General features: G+C 40.7%; 1 protein-coding gene across 1 annotated transcript; it reads right to left on the bottom strand.

Annotated features, from left to right (window-relative positions):
- C4BPB (complement component 4 binding protein beta) lies at nt 1-11,770 on the bottom strand. The gene is given in 9 exon segments (XM_082834050.1): nt 1-209; nt 1,179-1,253; nt 1,257-1,302; nt 3,222-3,315; nt 7,094-7,194; nt 7,196-7,268; nt 9,028-9,198; nt 9,755-10,597; nt 11,369-11,770. Coding segments are annotated over 8 exon segments (762 nt in total). The 5' UTR covers nt 9,813-10,597; nt 11,369-11,770; the 3' UTR covers nt 1-65.
- Between the last annotated feature and the right edge of the window lie 6,863 nt (nt 11,771-18,633).

Here is an 18,633-nt window from a genome sequence, read left to right as displayed (position 1 = left end):
TTTCAGAGCCAAGAGGAAATTTTATTCATAGGAGTATTTCTATTACTCAGTCTGCTCAGACAATGTCAGGGCAACATTTTTGTCTTCAACTCAGCTTTCCTTATTTCCAGAGAAAATTTTTCTTTCTCCATCGTTAAGCCACTTTTCTTTAATCTTTGTGTAAAGTTCTCTATGGCTTTGCAAAGTTCCTTACTCTCCTGAAAGGCAAGCTGAAGAAAGAACATTTTTTGAAGTTAACAATTTAAGAACTGAGACTCAGCTCTACACTCGGAAGCTAATGAGTAGTGTTTAGGTGCCCAAATGGGGGCTCAGAACAAGGCTAGCTTCAGTACAGATCTGGGTCTTCAACATGATGAATCATTTAAATTTGCAGGTTGGTTGGGGGCTGCCTAGGGCCCCTTTCAGGATGCTGCCACGTGTCCCTCTCTTCTCCCTGGGGTACAGAGATATATATAAAATCTTGCAACTTCGTGTGTCTTGGGGGAAGTTATCACTGCCTGCCCCTGAGGTACTTTTTTATTTTCTGAAAATAAAATTTAGTGGCTTAAATCTACTTGTCATCCCAGTAATAAATATAGACTAAGAGAGGAGTCTCAATGAAAATGGATCTGTTCAGCATTTTTGTGATTTTTTTTTGAAGTCTAGAAAAATTTTAGAGACTTTTTGCAGCAATACTTCCAAGTCTAAGACGTAAGTTTATGTAACTTGCTCTTTATTTATTTTGTTTTTTGCGGTACGCGGGCCTCTCACTGTTGTGGCCTCTCCCGTTGCGGAGCACAGGCTCCGGACGCGTAGACTCAGCGGCCATGGCTCACAGGCCCAGCCGCTCCGCAGCATGTGGGATCTTCCCAGACCGGGGCACGAACCCGTGTCCCCTGCATCGGCAGGCGGACTCTCAACCACTGCGCCACCAGGGAAGCCCTACCTTGCTCTTTAAAGCACATGAGACAACAACCCCTACCAAAAGGGCCTCATGAGGTATTAACGATGGTGGAGAATGGGAATTCATATACAAAAACATGAGTTACTAGTTTATAGGCCCCACTCTACAATCAGGCCAAGACCAATGCATTCAAAGACGTTCCAAATTGAACAGCTATTTACTGAGCATATGCCAAGAGCGACACCAGGCCCTGGAGGCATGGCTGTGAATAAGACAGAAAAGAGCCCACTCTTACCAGTGCCTTCTCCAACTCCAACTCAGCTGGTTTGGGAGCTTCTCGGATCAACTCACAGACCGGAAGGGTACTGCTTCACTCCCCATCAATGCACTGTTGCTGCTGTGTGCCCACCAGGTAGTACCTGGACACAAGTAAGAATGGCAACAACGTTTACACTTCCACTTCTTGAACTGGGCAACTAAAGCTGGTTTTATGTAACAGTATTTCAGTATTTCACACTGTAATAGAATCTACTTTTCTGCCCCAGAGCCCTAATGCATGCTTAAGTTATCTCAATATTACAAAGCAGTCATAAAGCAAAACCATTCTCCTGGGGGCGAAGAGGACCCAAGTGATGAGTCAGACTGTAAGACATGGAGGAGTGAAAAATTCTAAATATGTGTTTTTACACACACAGTTTTTGGGTGGGAAGGGTGAGGGAGGAAACTCTTCATTGTTCAGTACTTTAAAAAGGCATCTGTCGGGCTTCCCTGGTGGCGCAGTGGTTGAGAGTCCACCTGCCGATGTAGGGGACACAGGTTCGTGCCCCGGTCCGGGGGGATCCCACATGCCGCGGAGCAGCTGGGCCCATGGGCCATGGCCGCTAAGCCTGCGCTTCCGGAGCCTGTGCTCCGCAACAGGAGAGGCCACAACAGTGAGAGGCCCGCGTACCGCAAAAAAAAAAAAAAAAAAAAAAAAAAAAGCATCTGTCATCTATGCTCTAAAAAGGAGTAGAAAGCTAGAGACAGCCTTGAAATAAATCTTGGGGAACTGCTTAAAAGGAGCCTCAGCTCTTAATCAGAAAAACATGAGAGTTGATGGCAAAATGCATTGGAGGTAAATAATGAGATTGAAATGCCAGTGAGGTCACATGACTCTGGGTTAATAAGATTGAGGCCAGGAAAAGAAAAGGTTAGGAGATCTGTAAGCAGGTGACCAGGCAGTCTAAGTTAAGGTTAGACTTTAATTACTATGTCCTAAGAATCTCTATTCTAAATAATTCTATTTCTGTACTTCCATATATTCTGTGGGGTTTTTTTGAGTTTTTTGTTCTAGGACTGAGACTGTTTAGAAAAACATATTTTTTTGGGGGGGTGGCTGCATTGGGTCTTTTGCTGTGCACAGGCTTTCTCTAGTTGCAGCGAGCAGGGGCTACTCTTCGTTGCGGTGTGCGGGCTTCTCATCGCAGTGGCTTCTCTCGTTGCAGAGCACAGGCTCTAGATGCACGGGCTTTGGTAGTTGTGGCACATGGGCTCAGTAGTTGTGGCACACAAGTTCTAGAGCTCAGGCTCAGTAGTTGTAGCGCACAGGCTTAGTTGCTCTGAGGCATGTGGGATCTTCCTGGGCCAGGGCTCGAACCCGTGTCCCCTTTATTGGCAGGTGGATTCTTAATCACTGCACCACCAGGGAAGCCCCAGAAAAACATACATTTTAAATATTTTATCTTGTCTTAGCTAAGAGAAAAAAGAGTGATACTTCTATTGGGATAAACAGGAGGATCAGTCTGTCTTCTAGGGCTTGGGGAGAGCTGGCAGTGGGCTAAAGCAGCTCTCAAAATCAGAATGTGTAGGACTTCCCTAGTGTCACAGTAGTTAAGAATCCACCTGCCAATGCAGGGGACACGGGTTCGAGCCCTGGTCCGAGAAGATCCCACATGCTGCGGAGCAACGAAGCCCATGAGCCACAACTACTGTGCCTGCGCTCTAGAGCCTGCAAGCCACAACTACTGAGCCCACGTGCCACAACTACTGAAGCCCGCGGGCCTAGAGCCTGGGCTCAGCAACAAGAGAAGCCACCGCAATGAGAAGCCCACGCACTGCAATGAAGAGTAACCCCCACTCTCTGCAACTAGAGAAAGCCCACGCACAGCAACAAAGATGCAACGCAGCCAAAAATAAATTAATTAATTTTAAAAAATGTTTAAAAATCAATTCAAAAATATATATATCAGAATGTGCTAGGTAATCAGGGGACTAGGCTGAGATAGACTGGGTCTTTTCCAAAACAAGGCTACTAGTCAATGGGCAAGGTCTCATATTTAAAAGGCTGCAATACACTTACCTCGCTTCACAGTAATAAGTAATGGTAGATCCCGAGTTGAAATCTGTTCCTTCAAAATAGCCATGAGTTGGATTCTCAGGAGGGCCACAGTCTCCTGAGAGACAGGAGTATAAGAATGACAGCTGTGAAGTCCAGTAATGCTCAATTAACAACGCCAGGGCCCTAAGTGCAACTGTGTAGTCCAGCACCTGCCACCTTCACAAGCCCATGTGGGATCTGGGACATGTTCTCCATTCATTTCCTTCTGGTTAAGTCATATTTATCCATGAGAAAGACTCCCTCCCCTGGCTCATTCTCTGAGTCATTAGTGATGTGAGAGTACTCTGTGATTGGCAGGAACTTGAGGAAAGGAAGGTTAAGTTGTAGAGATGCTAATTGTCAGTGTACAAGAAGGGAAAAATTAGGCTATAGGTAGAGATGGAAGAAGTAACTCCTGAAACAGTAAATAGCATGAGCTCAAATGCAGGTTGACTACCCCTGTGTGACAGTTGTACCATATGAGGGATTCAGCAAAAAACGGAGAACAGAGCTGCGAGGAAAGAGAATGAATCTGTAAAATTATGGAAAGAGAGTCGGACAAGGTACTAGATGTTGTGAGTTTTGGTTTTGGCTCTTCCACTGACCAATGGCATGAAATAAGCCATTTTACCTTTCTCAGCTTCCTTCTTTTTTTAAAATTAATTAATTTTTCTTTTGGCTGCATTGGGTCTTCACTGCTGCACGCAGGCTTTTTCTAGTTGCAGCGAGCGGGGGCTACTCTTCACTGCAGTGCGCAGGCTTCTCACTGCAGTGGCTTCTGTTGTGGTGGAGCACGGGCTCTAGGCCCACGGGCTTCAGTTGTTGTAGCACGTGGGCTCAGTAGTTGTGGCTCTTGGGCTTTAGAGAGCAGGCTCCGTTGTTGTGGCGCATGGGCTTAGTTGCTCCGCGGCATGTGGGATCTCCCTGGACCAGGGCTCGAACCCATGTCCCCTGCACTGGCGGGTGGATTCTTAACCACTGCGCCACCAGGGAAGTCCTCAGCTTCCTTCTTAATCTATAAGATGAGCAGGCTAAATAATATTATCCCTAAGGTCCCTTCCAGCTCTGAGGTTATGAGTCTAAACTTGTTGATCAAGATTAACAGCTGGGCTTCCTTGGTGGCTCAGTGGTTGAGAGTCCACCTGCCGATGCAGGGGACACGGGTTCATGCCTCGGTCCAGGAAGATCCCACATGCCGCGGAGCGGCTGGGCCCGTGAGCCATGGCCGCTGAGCCTGCGCGTCCGGAGCCTGTGCTCCGCAACGGGAGAGGCCACAACAGTGAGAGGCCCGCGTACCGCAAAAAAAAAAAAAAGATTAACAGCTAAATTAAGAATAATTATGTATTTACTGAAACACAAAGTCTTCAAAACAAATAGATAACTAAAACAGCAAAGCATAAAAGAGCATGTATAATATAATACTATTTTTGTAAAACACAGGCACATACCAACATATATGAACAGAAAAAAAAAAGTCTGAAAATTATATACTGAAGTACTCTGTTATCTCTGGGTGGTAGGTTTGTAGGTAATTAAATGTTTTCTTCTTTTATTTTCTGTATTTTTCCACAACAGAGATGTATTACTTGAGCGGTTAATAAATAACTTTTAAAAGATCAAAACCTGAGTTCAAAAGTTGTGTGGAAGAAAGGAAAAAGAATTTCAATGAGTTGATTAAGGAACTCCAGTGTCCCAAATGGACACCTCACCAAAGATAGACAGATGGCATATGAAAAGATGCTCTACATCATATGTCATCAGCAAAATGCAAATTAAAACAACAGTGAGATACTATTACACATCTATTAGAATGGTCAGTCTCTGGAACACTGACAATACCAAATGCTGGGAAGGTTTTGGAACAGCAGTATTCATACATTGCTGGTGGGAATTCAAAATGGTAGAGCCCCTTTGGAAGACAGTCTGGTGGTTTCTCACAAAACTAAATATACTCTGACCACATGATCTAACTCCCAAAGAAGGTGAAAACTTACATCATAGAAAAAAAACCTTCACATGGATATTTTTAGCAGTTTTATTCATAATTATCAAAACTTGGAAGCAACCATGATGTCCTTCAGAAAGTGAATGGATAAGTAAACTGTGGTACATCCAGAAATGAAACATTATTCAGCACTAAAAAGAAATGAGCTATCAAGCCATGAAAAGACATGGAGAAACCATAAATGCATGTTACTAAGTGAAAGTAGACAAACTGAAAAGGCCACACAAGGTATGATTCTAATTGTATGACATTCTGGAAAAGGCAAAACTATGGAAACAATAAAAAGATCAGTGGTTGAGAGGGGTGGGGGAAGTAAAGTGATAAATAACAGAGCACAGAGGATTTTTAGGGTGGTGAGAATACTCTGTATGAGATAATAACGATGTACATATGTCATTATACATTGGTCCAAATCCATTGAATGTACAAAACCAAGAGTGAACTCTTAGGTAAACTATGGACTTTGAGTGATAATGATGTGTCAATGTAAGCCTATCAATTGTAACAAATGTACCACTCTTGTGAGTGACGTTGATAATGGGGGGGGCAGGGGGGAGGCTGTGCATATGTGGGAACAGAGGCAATAGGGGGAATCTCTGTATCTTCCTCTCAATTTTATTAGAAACCTAAAACTGCTCTAAAAATTAAAGTATTGAAATAAATAAATTTGCAATGTTAGATGTGTACCATTCCAAATGAGATTTTAAAATTAATTTTTTGTTTCCTATTTTTTAATTTAAAATTCTGGTTAGGAGTGCATTGTAATACCAAGTCTGCCCATCCAGGATCTTTTCTTTTAGTCATGTCTTATTTTATGTTCTTTGGTAAATTTTCCTATAGGTGTCATGAATGGAATTATTTTTACATTTCAGTATCCATCTGATAACTATTACTAGAAAGTGAAAACTGTTGATTTTTCAATATTTATTTTGTATCTAAGAATGAAGTTTTTAGTAGAATTTCTTGGATTTTTCAGGTATATTTTGCAAATAATGATATCCTATGACTCACCAATCATTCTAGGACTCTATCCTATAGAAATAGTAGCATAGACATAAAGATGTATGTGTATAGACATATATATATATACAATAACATTCATTTCATCATTGTTTGTAATAGCAAAAATATGGAAGTATAATAAATGTTCATCAATATGAGAGATATGGAATAAATCATGGCATATCCACATGTAGTTAAAAAGCAGGAGGTAGAGCTATACATACCGATCTGAAAAAGATTCCCATGTATATTGTTATATGAAAAAAGAAGCTATTTAAAAAATATGTATAGCAAAGTCCCATCTTTGTAGGTATATATGTGTGTTGGTATGTGTGTGTGTGCATTTATTTAAAATATCTGTGTAAACATAATAAAAAGTCATTAAACACATCCAACTAATTACCTCTGAGAGCTATGAACTATAGTGATAAAAGGAGGTATTTTCAACTCTTATTCTATATAATTTTGCAATGATGAGTTATGGTCTTTTTTCCCCCTTTTTTTGTTTATCTTTCAAAAAAAAAAGTTATCACATAATCTTGAAATTTAAAAAAAATATAGTCGGATGTCCCAAACTACCCTGTGTTAGATCTAGTAGTACAGGAATCCTACTTGGGGGGGAGGAGGCGGGGGGGGGGGGGCGGGTGTTGTTTATTGTTTGGGTGCCGATCATTGCATTAGAATGCATTGCTTGTGTTGAGCTTGGCTCTTTCTTGGCTGCCTGCTAGATCCTAAACCCTTTCTAGATACAAAAAAGAGGACAGCGTTGTGGGCATGTGGTGAATGGCTAGACTTTTACTGCCGATCAGTACCTTTGGGATTTACCCTTTTTTTCTCTTATACTTACTGCTTTTGCAGACAGGAAAGGGAGGCACCCAGGTGTGGTTCTCTAGGCACCGGCTCCAATTGCTGCCCTTGAGGACGTAATGCTCATTGCATTTAAACGTGAGTGTCATTCACATTCACAGGCTCCAAGGAACTAAACTCACCATTCACCAGCAAAGGGTCAGGACAGTGGCCCACTGAAGAAGAAAACAGGCAGAGATCTGAAAGGGCTAAGCGGAAACCTACCACAGCAAAGGCCAGACCTCCTCAGGCTTCATCAAGAAAATTGAAAATGAGAAAGTAAAACTGCACCTTTTAATATGGACTGGTACATGGTACGAAACCATATCAATGCAGAATGAGAAAAGACTGGGTTGCCCTTAACTGTGGTAGAAAATGTCTTGATCATGCACAAGAGTGACAACTGACATTTGAACTTACTAAAATTAAGCATGTAATTGGAAATTACCAATAGCATGTTCATCATTCTCTTATGTTAAACATTGCTCAAAATTCTTGAGCCCATGTTTGAGGCAAATGTTTCCTTCCCTTTCATCCTGTCAAATACACACATTAGTCATCATTTTTTGCTTTGTTTTCTTTTGTTCTGCCCAGGTAGAAAAACAGGAGAATACAAAGGGATGTGAATTTGGTTGTATGAATAAAGGATAAATATACAGGTGTGCTTTAGGTATAAAGGAGAACTTTACACTCTAGGTTTAAAGGAGAACTAATCCAGCTATTCCTAAAAACAGTATTAATAAAGAGAATGTGGACTAATTATTCTCCATCTCTACAGACACCACAAATGAGTTTTATGAACCTGAACAAATCACTTAGATTTCTGTTATCACATTTGTAAATTGAGAACATAAATTTTCCCATTTCAAAAATGATATGATGGGGCTTCCCTGGTGGTGCAGTGGTTAGGAATCCACCTGTCAATGCAGGGGACACGGGTTCAAGCCCTGGTCCAGGAAGATTCCACGTGCTGCGGAGCAACTTAGCCCATGCGCCACAAGTACTGAGCATGCGCTCCAGAGCCGCGAGCCACAATTACTGAGCCCACATGCCACAACTACTGAGCCCACATGCCACAACTACTGAAGTCCGTGCACCTAGAGCCTGTGCTCCACAACAGAAGCCTGCACACTACGACGAAGAACAGCCCCCACTCACCACAACTAGAGAAAGCCTGCGTGCAGCAACGAAGACCCAATGCAGCCAAAAATAAAGTAAATAAAATAAATTTATTAAAAAAAAAAATTAGGGGGCTTCCCTGGTGGCGCAGTGGTTGAGAATCCGCCTGCCAATGCAGGGGACACGGGTTCGTGCCCTGGTCTGGCACGATCCCACATGCTGCAGAGCGGCTGGGCCCGTGAGCCATGGCCACTGAGCCTTCGCGCCTTCGCGTCCAGAGCCTGTGCTCCGCAACAGGAGAGGCCACAACAGTGAGAGGCCTGCGTACCGCAAAAAAAAAATAAAAATAAAAAAATTATATGAGGGATGAAATGAAATGATAAGATATATTTACTTCAAAATAATAATAATGCAACGCAGAATTGTAGATTAAAAAAGTCATGTTGATCATACATATGAATTCATTTTACAGTTCTGTCTTTTGTATATATTTAAAATTTTTCATAACTTAAAAATTTTAAAGCAATATGATATTAAACAAATTACAGCCCCCCCAAAAAAGTAGTTTTAATATGTAAAAGAAATCCTTTCCTTCTTGTAGGGATGATTGCGTCTACTAATTCAACTAAATTAATACTAAGAGCTGATTATGTACCTACTAAGAGAAGTTCCACAACTAGAGTGCTTTAAAAATGTATTACTAGAAGTTGAGAATTTTCTTTCTTATAAAGTCTTACCATGGCCTACTGGAGGTACGATATGAAAGAATACAGAGGGATGACAAGGTGAACAAAGTAGCAGAAAGATCAAACTTACAGCGGCACTCTGGAGCAGAGGCATTCCATCCCTTAGATGCATTACAAAAAAGGGTTTTCTCTCCTACCAGGTGGTAGCCATTGTTACATAAGTAAGTCCCCAGAATTTGTCCTTCCCCCTCCTTTGCAACAAATATGCTATTGTCCACTGGGGGAAGTTCTGGACAGATCTCTGTTGGAGGGGAAAAAAAAAAAACGATTCGTTTGACATATCACGTGCACTGAGGAAGCACTTACTAGATTCCCCATCCAAGTGTCTTTTGGCTTGATTATTAATTCTGATTCCTTGTACTCTTCCATGTCCATGTACATCCACATCCCTTCCTGCCCGAGGATTCCCAAAGTTTTGTTTTCAAAAGAATAACAGGAGTTTTACTCAAGTTCAGCCATAAGTTATCCACTCCTAAAAAAAAAATCCTCTTTCCAAATAGTGGTCCTGGAGTTTATCATAAATAAGACATCTCAAGATTTTGAAATTGGTAAATTTTTTGTTCCCAGAACAGAACGGGAAAGTAGCAGACAATGACCCACTTCATAGAGCAAAATCATTAAATATTTACTATGCCCCTATTTAGTTCAGAGCATTAGGCCAAGTAATTTGAGATTTTTCAATGAAGGAAATATATTTTACAAACTTCAGTTTCATTAACACCCCAGATAGAATGCCTCATAATCCACAAACTGATATCACATGCCTTACAAACTGAGGTTTAGAAAAGCATATGTACCATCTGAGGCAGAAATCAGCCACATATCCACAAGACAGCACATAAACCAGAAAAACATCTTGCGATCAAAATTGTTTGACCCGGGTTGGAAATAACCCAGCCTAAGATCCTGGTTTAGATCAAAATAGGTCTTCTCACACCACTTGAGATCAGACCAACCACCTCCTTCCTAGATAAGGGGTTGTCTTGATTTCTCTTCCCTGGAAGGAAAAAAAAATTCTACAACAGGAAATAAGAGTAGCTGTAAGGAAGTTGGTACAAGGAGGGATTTTGCAAAAACCCAAAGGGGTGATAAAAAAGAGTTGCCGGTTTTAAAACTCAGTTTCAGAAATAGCCCAAGTGTTGCTTATGCAAATCCAGTTGACCAGTCCCTTTGAACTTCAGGCTGATCCTTCCCCAACAGATTTTGGCCAAATGGTCTTGCCATGACCTTCACATCTGTCGATATTTGCCAGTGTTTACAGTCCACCTTCTGCAACTCTCTCCAGCATTGTGGGTAGAGGCGGGGAGGTGGGGGTGGAGGTGTGCATTCCTTGTGCTTTCCCAAGTAAAACCCAACTCTGGGTGCTACCTCCTCCCCCTTTCTCAAATACCAGGTATCCTAAGACTGTAAGCAGCATTGAAGTCTAAAAGCTCAAGGAAGTCAACTAGCCTTACCTGTCTCCAACCTTCCAGACCATATGGCTTCCCAGAAAGGAGCTGGTCCTGGTGGATTCCAAACTTGAGAAGGACTCCAAAGTCCTGTAGCAACACAATGTCCTCATTTGCCAGCTCTGCACCAGGCTTCCCATTCCGTGGTCTTCTGGGCAGGATTTGACCTGAGTCCAGAGTCAACCAAATGAGCTAAGAGAGAGATGCGGGGAATGCTTTGGTCTTGGGAATGAAGCATGTAAAATTGCTTTTGGGTTCCCATAGCTTCTTATTCATGATGATTACAGCCATTAGCTAGTTGTCTGTGCTCCAATTACAAAACTGGGGTAAAATTCCTACAAAATCTTAAGTTTAAATAAAATAACAAATATAAAGCATAATAAAAAATATAAAGGCATAAAAACACAGTAAGGTCTCTAATGTTATTCTCATCCCCATCCATTATCATTACTTTGTTTTTTTGGTTTTTTGGTTTTTTTGGTTTATTTTGGCGGTACGCGGGCCTCTCACTGTTGTGGCCTCTTCCGTTGCGGAACACAGGCTCCGGACGCGCAGGCTCAGCGGCCATGGCTCACGGGCCCAGCCGCTCCGCGGCATGTGGGATCTTCCCGGACCGGGGCACGGACCCGTGTCCCCTGCATCTGCAGGCGGACTCTCAACCACTGCGCCACCAGGGAAGCCCCATTATCATTACTTTGTAATGATTTGTTCATGTCTTTCTGCCACACTAGACTATGTTAAAAAACATAATTCAAGATCTAATTGGCTTTATTCAACAATTCATTAATCGGGCAGCATCCCACCTAGTAAATACAAGGGCACTCTGAGGGGTTGTACTAAATGGAGGGTTTTTATAGAAGGAGAGTGGGGCAAGGAAGTTACTAGCAAAAGAAAAGGAAGAATTGTTTCAGGATAGGTCACCTTCTTTGGGGGAAAAAATGAGAGTCTAATCATGCAGCTTACCTCATTAGTGCTGACCAGAAAATTCCAGACTGGCCCAATTAAGAGTATATCCCTGGGGGCTTCCCTGGTGGCGCAGTGGTTGAGAGTCCGCCTGCCGATGCAGGGGACACGGGTTCGTGCCCCGGTCCGGGAAGATCCCACATGCCGCGGAGCGGCTGGGCCCGTGAGCCATGGCCGCTGGGCCTGCGCGTCCGGAGCCTGTGCTCCGCAACCGGAGAGGCCACAACAGTGAGAGGCCCGCGTACCGGAAAAAAAAAAAAAAAAAAAAGAGTATATTCCTGGGGAAGGTTAAATTTGCAATTAGGTCAAGTATTAATATTAAATCTAGGTTTGGTATCAGGACTTTAGCACAGATGACGTCATTTGGGACCTGTGGTTCCCCCTTTAACAACTGTCAACAACTCTAGAATAGGGATTGTGCCTCATCTGTGTTTGCATTCCCTTCCTCTGCATTGCATAATGAAAAGTATTGATAGAATCGTCTGCTAAATGAATAAAGCAATGCAGAGTAAATGAAAAGAAGAGTCACCCAGAAACTCTACCACAGCCCCTCAAATCCATACTGATAACTTATTATATACTGCTTTTATGGTTTTTCTGTGTCTTTGGTCAACTAATATGTGAGCTCCTACAGTGCAAGCATCTTTTAAAGTATAATTTTCAAAAAATTAATAACATGACATTCATGTAAATATAAAATGAACAAGTGTCAAAGATTTCACTCAACTCATTAATTAATGAGGGAACCACTAAGATGTTACAGTGAATTTAAAGAAGAATTTGAGGAACAGATATATAATATATAGTCAGTCAAATGCATTCTAAAATGACTTTTCTACTAGAAGCAAAACTGGTTAATATACAGGGCAACAAATTGTAATACTTGAAATCAGATTTTCTAACTGATGGAAATTAATTGAATCTCTACTGGACAAAATTCTTTTGCTTTGCCCTGATTGGGAATCATTTGCATTGTTCTCAGAAAAGAATCATTTGCATTCCTACCCATTTTCTACAAATTAACCTCTACTCTTATAAGAGAGTTGTAAAAAAGCCTAGTTAATAGAAAGTCAACCAAAATTACACACCCTTATGGAATCAATAATCCCTAGAGAGTGTCTGCTAGAGAATACTCAATAATTCATAAAAAATGTCTCCAGGGCTTCCCTGGTGGCGCAGTGGTTAAGAATCTGCCTGCCAATGCAGGGGACACGGGTTCGAGCCCTGATCGGGGAAGATCCCACATGCCACGGAGCAACTAAGCCTGTGCACCACAACTACTGAGCCCGCATGCCACAACTACTGAGCCCACGTGCCACAACTACTGAGCCCGCGCACCTAGAGCCCGTGCTCCGCAACAAGAGAAGCCACCACAATGAGAAGCCTGCACACTGCAGCGAAGAGTAGCCCCCGCTCGCTGCAACTAGAGAAAGTCTGCATGCAGCAACGAAGACCCAACGCCTCCAAAACACAAATAAATAAATAAATAAATAAATCTCTTTAAAAAAAAAAATGTCTCCAGTGATCTCTGTTTGTCTAGTTCCAAGTTTTGAGTAATTTTTAACATGCCACATATTCTATTTCTTGAGGAATACATGTTCCTCAGTATCTAGTGTACATAATGTTTGTACAATAAATAATAAAAAATGAAAGAAAATTTTGTTTATTGCTACATAAACATGAGTATAAAATAGAGCATTATTACAGGAAATAATTGCAAATAAGTCTTTGTCTCAATGGCTTATTTTAGATTCAGAATGATTAGGACTTTAGAAAGGTACCATATTGCTTATAATACTGTCTTCCTAACATTTTCTTCGTGAATGTAAAAATATTTACACTAAGTGGGATATAGAGAGACTATAAATATCCTCACAAAGTTCAGGTCAGGTTTTATGGTCAAATAAATTAAAAGAAAACTTTGTTTTCAAAGCGTATTGAATTTTGTAATTCCATATAAGGGATTACGTGTTTTATTATGGGTGTCCAAGGTTGAATAAACTAATAAATGAGCATTAACTGACTCTTCTAGACTGTTGAACAATTTGATCTAATCCAGATTGTTTCCTGGAGAACTAGGGTAATAAATCAGGTGCAGAAGTTGTACTCAGACTGGTTTGATTACCTTACAAAGGGATGGCGGCCAGTAATTAGCGGAAGAGATCAGAAGGTGAGGGCGGAGGGGTAGAAAAACAAAAGTCCGCGATGCCTAGGCTAGGGGAAGAGTTGTGGGGAGTTAAACAAGGGGAACACACCCTGTGATGTGTGTGTGTGTGATTTTAAGAGAATTGGGAAAAGATTTTTAAAAGTTCTACAGTATGTTACGAATGGATTTCCTTCGGGTCTTTGTCAAGACAATTCAGAAAAGATCTAAATTGCTTCTCTGATTTTTTATTTACCGAGTTGATGTTTCTTGAATGCCTCACCAAGAAAAACCTGGGCCAGAAAAGTAGCCTTTATTCAGATTACATGAGAATAAAATATATAAATTTTAAAAAGGTCAAACTGTTCATGAAGCATTGTAGAATAAGCTTCGCTTGTGAGTCAAAACAGACATGCACTACAGCAAGATCAGACTTGATGAATGACAAACAGTGTGTCTTTAAGTGGTGGCAATATAACTCTTCAAAGACTACTGCTCACCTTGTTATGTCCCTTCAGACTTACTGCAAAGTCCCTATTACCTACTGAAGCAGATTGGTATTCATTCCCAAAATCCATTCCATCCTTCTTCTTTAGTAATTAAACCACAATTATAGCTGGCACAAGGTCACTTGGAATTTTTTGTTTAATACATTTCAGCCTGCCTGCAGTAATATATAGCCATGAGCTATGAGAATAAGTACTGCGTGCAACATTTAGAAAACACCATTAAAGGAAGTTGGTGTACCCTTTTTGCTCCCTTTTTACTGACTGGAATGTAGACATGATTCCGGTAGCTTGATATTGTACTATGAGGTAGAATCCAGCACATTGTAGGTGAGAGTAACCTTCTGCATGTGTAAGGTGCTGTTATTTTGGATTTGGTGACACCTTCAGCTGAAACCAACTCTAATCTGAAACACTCATGAATACAAGAAAATAAGGGCCAACTGGTATTTGAGTGAAAGGACCCAGGAATTTAAATTTGGAAAAAAATGTTTAATAGACTTTACTAAATTGTGCCTAGAGGCTGTTTTCCATCCCATGCACAAATTCTAAAAAAAGCAACGGATGAAAGAGAAAACCTAGGAAGTGAAAACTGAATGTAAACAATAAGGTAAATGGATCCCTAATGAAGAAAACCCAAACGGATAAACAAGCTATTCTCGGAAAGTAGGCTGGATACTTGGTGAAGGGCATTACACTTTTTGAGGCGAGGTCCCATTAGATCTGGAATGCTCTTCCCAAGGGTTCCTATGCTTCTGAAATTATTTCACTTAATTGCAAGGAGAAACTCACCTATAGAATCTGACTTAGTTTTCAAACGTGCGGTATCACATATACAACCAAAAAGCGTACCTAAATGTCTTTGGGAATTCAGAAGGGAGTTATTCTGCCCCAAATGCAGCTGGCTTAATGAGAATAAAAGAAGAAAGACTTTGTTCCCTTAAGTTAAGAAAACGAAAACATTACTCTCCATGATTAGCAATGTTATCTTGTTACAATCTATTCAAATTCTTGACTAATCCACAATGTCCAGTTAAAAAAAAGTGGCATTTCAGAATCTCATATATTCCCCTTCTCTGCTTAAGAGTTAATATCAAATAGATGTCTTCATTTTTTATGTCAAAGGAAAGAAAAGAAGATGAGGTGTATTTGTATGTGTGTAGATTATCATCTACCTCCTGGTTTCCTACCTTGAGGTCCAGGGATAGGCTTCAGGAGGTCATGACCCCCCACTAAATTGTATGTACAACTTATGTGTGTGTACCTTTCTCTGGGGAGAGACTCCTTAGCTTTTATCAAATTCTCAAATGATTTCAAGACAATGAGTGTAGGTTGGATGGTGCAGAATACTTCAAAACCATAAAGCATGGTAACAGGCTATTGCCAGACTGCCAGAGGAAGTATCAGTGGGGTTGTCACCAACAAGGACAAGCTAGTGAACCCAAAGGCTGACCCTCCTCATGGTGAGTCCCCAGTGAAGACCCTGGAGAAATTTAACACATGATGTAACAATTATGGCTACAGAAATAAAGCAAATAATGACCATTACCCAACATGGGAGCACTCTCCCAAAAGTCATTTTCTAATCCTGATCATCTTTTAAGTTTCCAGCTATATTGAAAAGTAGTATGTTATGTGTTTATTGGGCCCTCACCATCACAAATCTTTTTTTTTTTTTTTTTTTACAAATCTTATAATTTGACAAAAACTCCATCATTATTGAGTTGAGTCACACAATAAGGGTGTTCATTCACCTAATTATAAAACAGGGAGAATGATCAAAGACACTCCCCAGCCTTCTTCAAACAGTGGCTTGATTGCTGAATAAGAGAAAACTTAACAAAAGGGCTTGGAGAGTTTTCCAAGGAAATCACACCCTTGACACCTTCGTTATTGTTACTTCTCCAGATACATTACTAAAGCTCATACATTTAGCACTTTCTCTCAATTTCAAACTGCGAGAATTCCTAAGTCATTTTCATGCTATCAGAGCCCTTGAGCTTACAGAATTTATAATTGTTTTACTGTTACTATGAACGTTTCATTTTATCTCCATTGCTAACCATCCTATAGTGTTCCAAGTTCCTTATTCATAAATATTTGCATAACTTATCTAAAAATGGTTTTGGTCAAGGTCATTTATAAGGGGAAGGCATTCCCTCCCAGAAGGGAGGGATGGGTTACAGACTTGCTGTTAAGTGTTTCCTTTCTAATAATAAACTCTAGAAAGAGGACAGACTGTGTTTTAGTCATTGCATGGCAACCAATAGGTGATCATTAAATATCCATTAAATAAATTAATAAAGTTCTAGAATGTTGATAATGCATGGCAGTAATGATCCCACTAATATCATTTTGAAATGTTAATGGAACTTGATAAAGGCAGAAGTCACCAGTTAAAACCACCAGTTGGAAATATATACACAATCTAATAATTTGAGAATCATTTTAAAGAAGCTAGCTTCAAATACATTATGTATGATGTTACTATTGTGTATGTATAATGTACCAAATATTACCTTCTTTTGTGTGTGATTTTAAAAATTAGCTGCACTTTTTAATTAAAAATAACTTTTATTACATTTCTTATTACAAAAGCAATACATATTATTCACAAATTTTAGCATGAGCTTATTTATCCAGGAGGTAAACTTTTCTCCAGAGAAATGTATCTCTTGGTTTGTACTTATAATAAAAATCAATGAAAAAAAAAGTATTCAAAAGAAATCCACTGTGCCTTCACACAGTTATTATCCTTTTACAGAAGACGGATACCTACATTCTGAAATTTTAATTTAAGGTAATACTATGGACTTTAAACTTAAATACTCAAAATACCTAAATTTCTACCAAACACAAATTACCTTACATTCTGATTAAATACATGCAGATACTAATATGGGGACTTAAAAATGCCTTACATGGGCTTCCCTGGTGGCGCAGTGGTTGGGAGTCTGCCTGCCGATGCAGGGGACACGGGTTCATGCCCCGGTCCAGGAGGATCCCACATGCCGCGGAGCGGCTGGGCCCGTGGGCCATGGCCACTGGGCCTGCGCGTCCGGAGCCTGTGCTCCGCAACGGGAGAGGCCGCAGCAGTAAGAAGCCCGCGTACCACAAAAAAAAAAAAAAACCTTACATGGATGAATAAATAACTAAATAAAAACATTTATCAGATCATCAAAAGACAGTGTATTTAGATGCAGAAAGAAACCTGCATCACAAGAACAAAATCATTACAGTACAACATGCTATGAGCAGCTAGATGAAAATTACCTGCTACAGAGCAGGGTCAGGAGACTTTCTAAAGGCAGCTTTGTGCACTTAAAATAAGCTCCTAGTTGGTTGCTGAACTGCCAGCAGCCCAGCACATCACATCTTAGGTAACAGGGTCCTGTATCATCCACAGTATACAAGAACCATTCGGGAAAATTGCATTGCATCTTCTTGCTACTCACCCTCTTGACCAGCAAGTGGGCATCTGAATGAAAAGGGGGAAAAAATTTAAAAAGCTAATAACTTACTATTCTTTTTTTTTAAAAAAAAGATTTTGCTTGTAAGATATAGTATCCTTGGGAGCTTCCATGCCTTCCTTCAGGAGCAGTGACATATTAAAATCGCATCTGCAGGGACATATTTATACATTTGACAATCACTGATCTAAGGAATAATTACCTGGTTTATCTTTAAGGGAAACCACATAATTAATGCATTGAGGGCTTGGTGTCCCCCCATCCCATTCCCCCAAGGTTCTACATAAGAGACCAGTAGACCACAATAGTGACAATTAGCTAAGAGGAAGGGATTAGAAGACCAGATGCTCTTGAAGTCATAACCACAGCTTTCTTAGAGACCGTATCACGGTAGCAGACTCCACAGAAGGGCATGTCTCCCTGCACCTGTTCTGAAACCAAAAGAAGTCCTTGGGAGAGTTGATTCCCAAGGCAACTTCTTTTACTTCTTCATGTGATCCAAATGGCACCCTACTTTTCTCTCCAGCCCTCATTTCCAACCACGAGAGAGGATGATGTCAGCCCTCTTCATCTTTGAGAGGCACACAGTATCAGGTAGAAAATACAGTAGCTACAAAAGAGAACTCAGAAGAAGGGTACATATTTTGTGGAGTCTTGTAGTCAGATCCTGCCCTCAAGGGGCCTGAAACAAGAAAAACTTCTCTAAACAAAAAGATTGCTACTAATGCTGCTCTTCCATCACCGCAGAAGAGACGTTTTAGGGACTGAATTTCTCAGATTCCCTCCATTCACCTGGTGAATTTGTCTCGTTTCCAATGTGACAAAAAAGTGACCACAAACCTATGTATATTGTACCCTAGCCTGCTTACTTGTAGTGGATGTAGAGACTAGCTCTTACAGCACAGAAATGGTTTGCTGGAGTTCAGCCCTCTCACTTGGAAACAATTAAATCTGAAGAGGTACATTTGCACATTAGGCAACGAAAGCCAGCTAGGGATACAGTCACAGGTCAGATGTTAAATGCCAAAATGGAACAGGATTGACCAACTTGGCCCAAACCTAGCAAAGAGATGATCAAAACGAAATTGGAATTATACCCCAATAAAGATGTTAAAAAAAAAAAAAAAAAACGAAATTGGTTCAGGC

Source organism: Leucopleurus acutus (genome assembly GCF_964270905.1).
Source record: "Leucopleurus acutus genome assembly, chromosome: 2".
Lineage (NCBI taxonomy): Eukaryota > Metazoa > Chordata > Mammalia > Artiodactyla > Delphinidae > Leucopleurus > Leucopleurus acutus.
The sequence above is the reverse complement of the archived record's forward strand: the minus strand, read 5'-3'. Positions and strand labels throughout refer to the sequence as shown.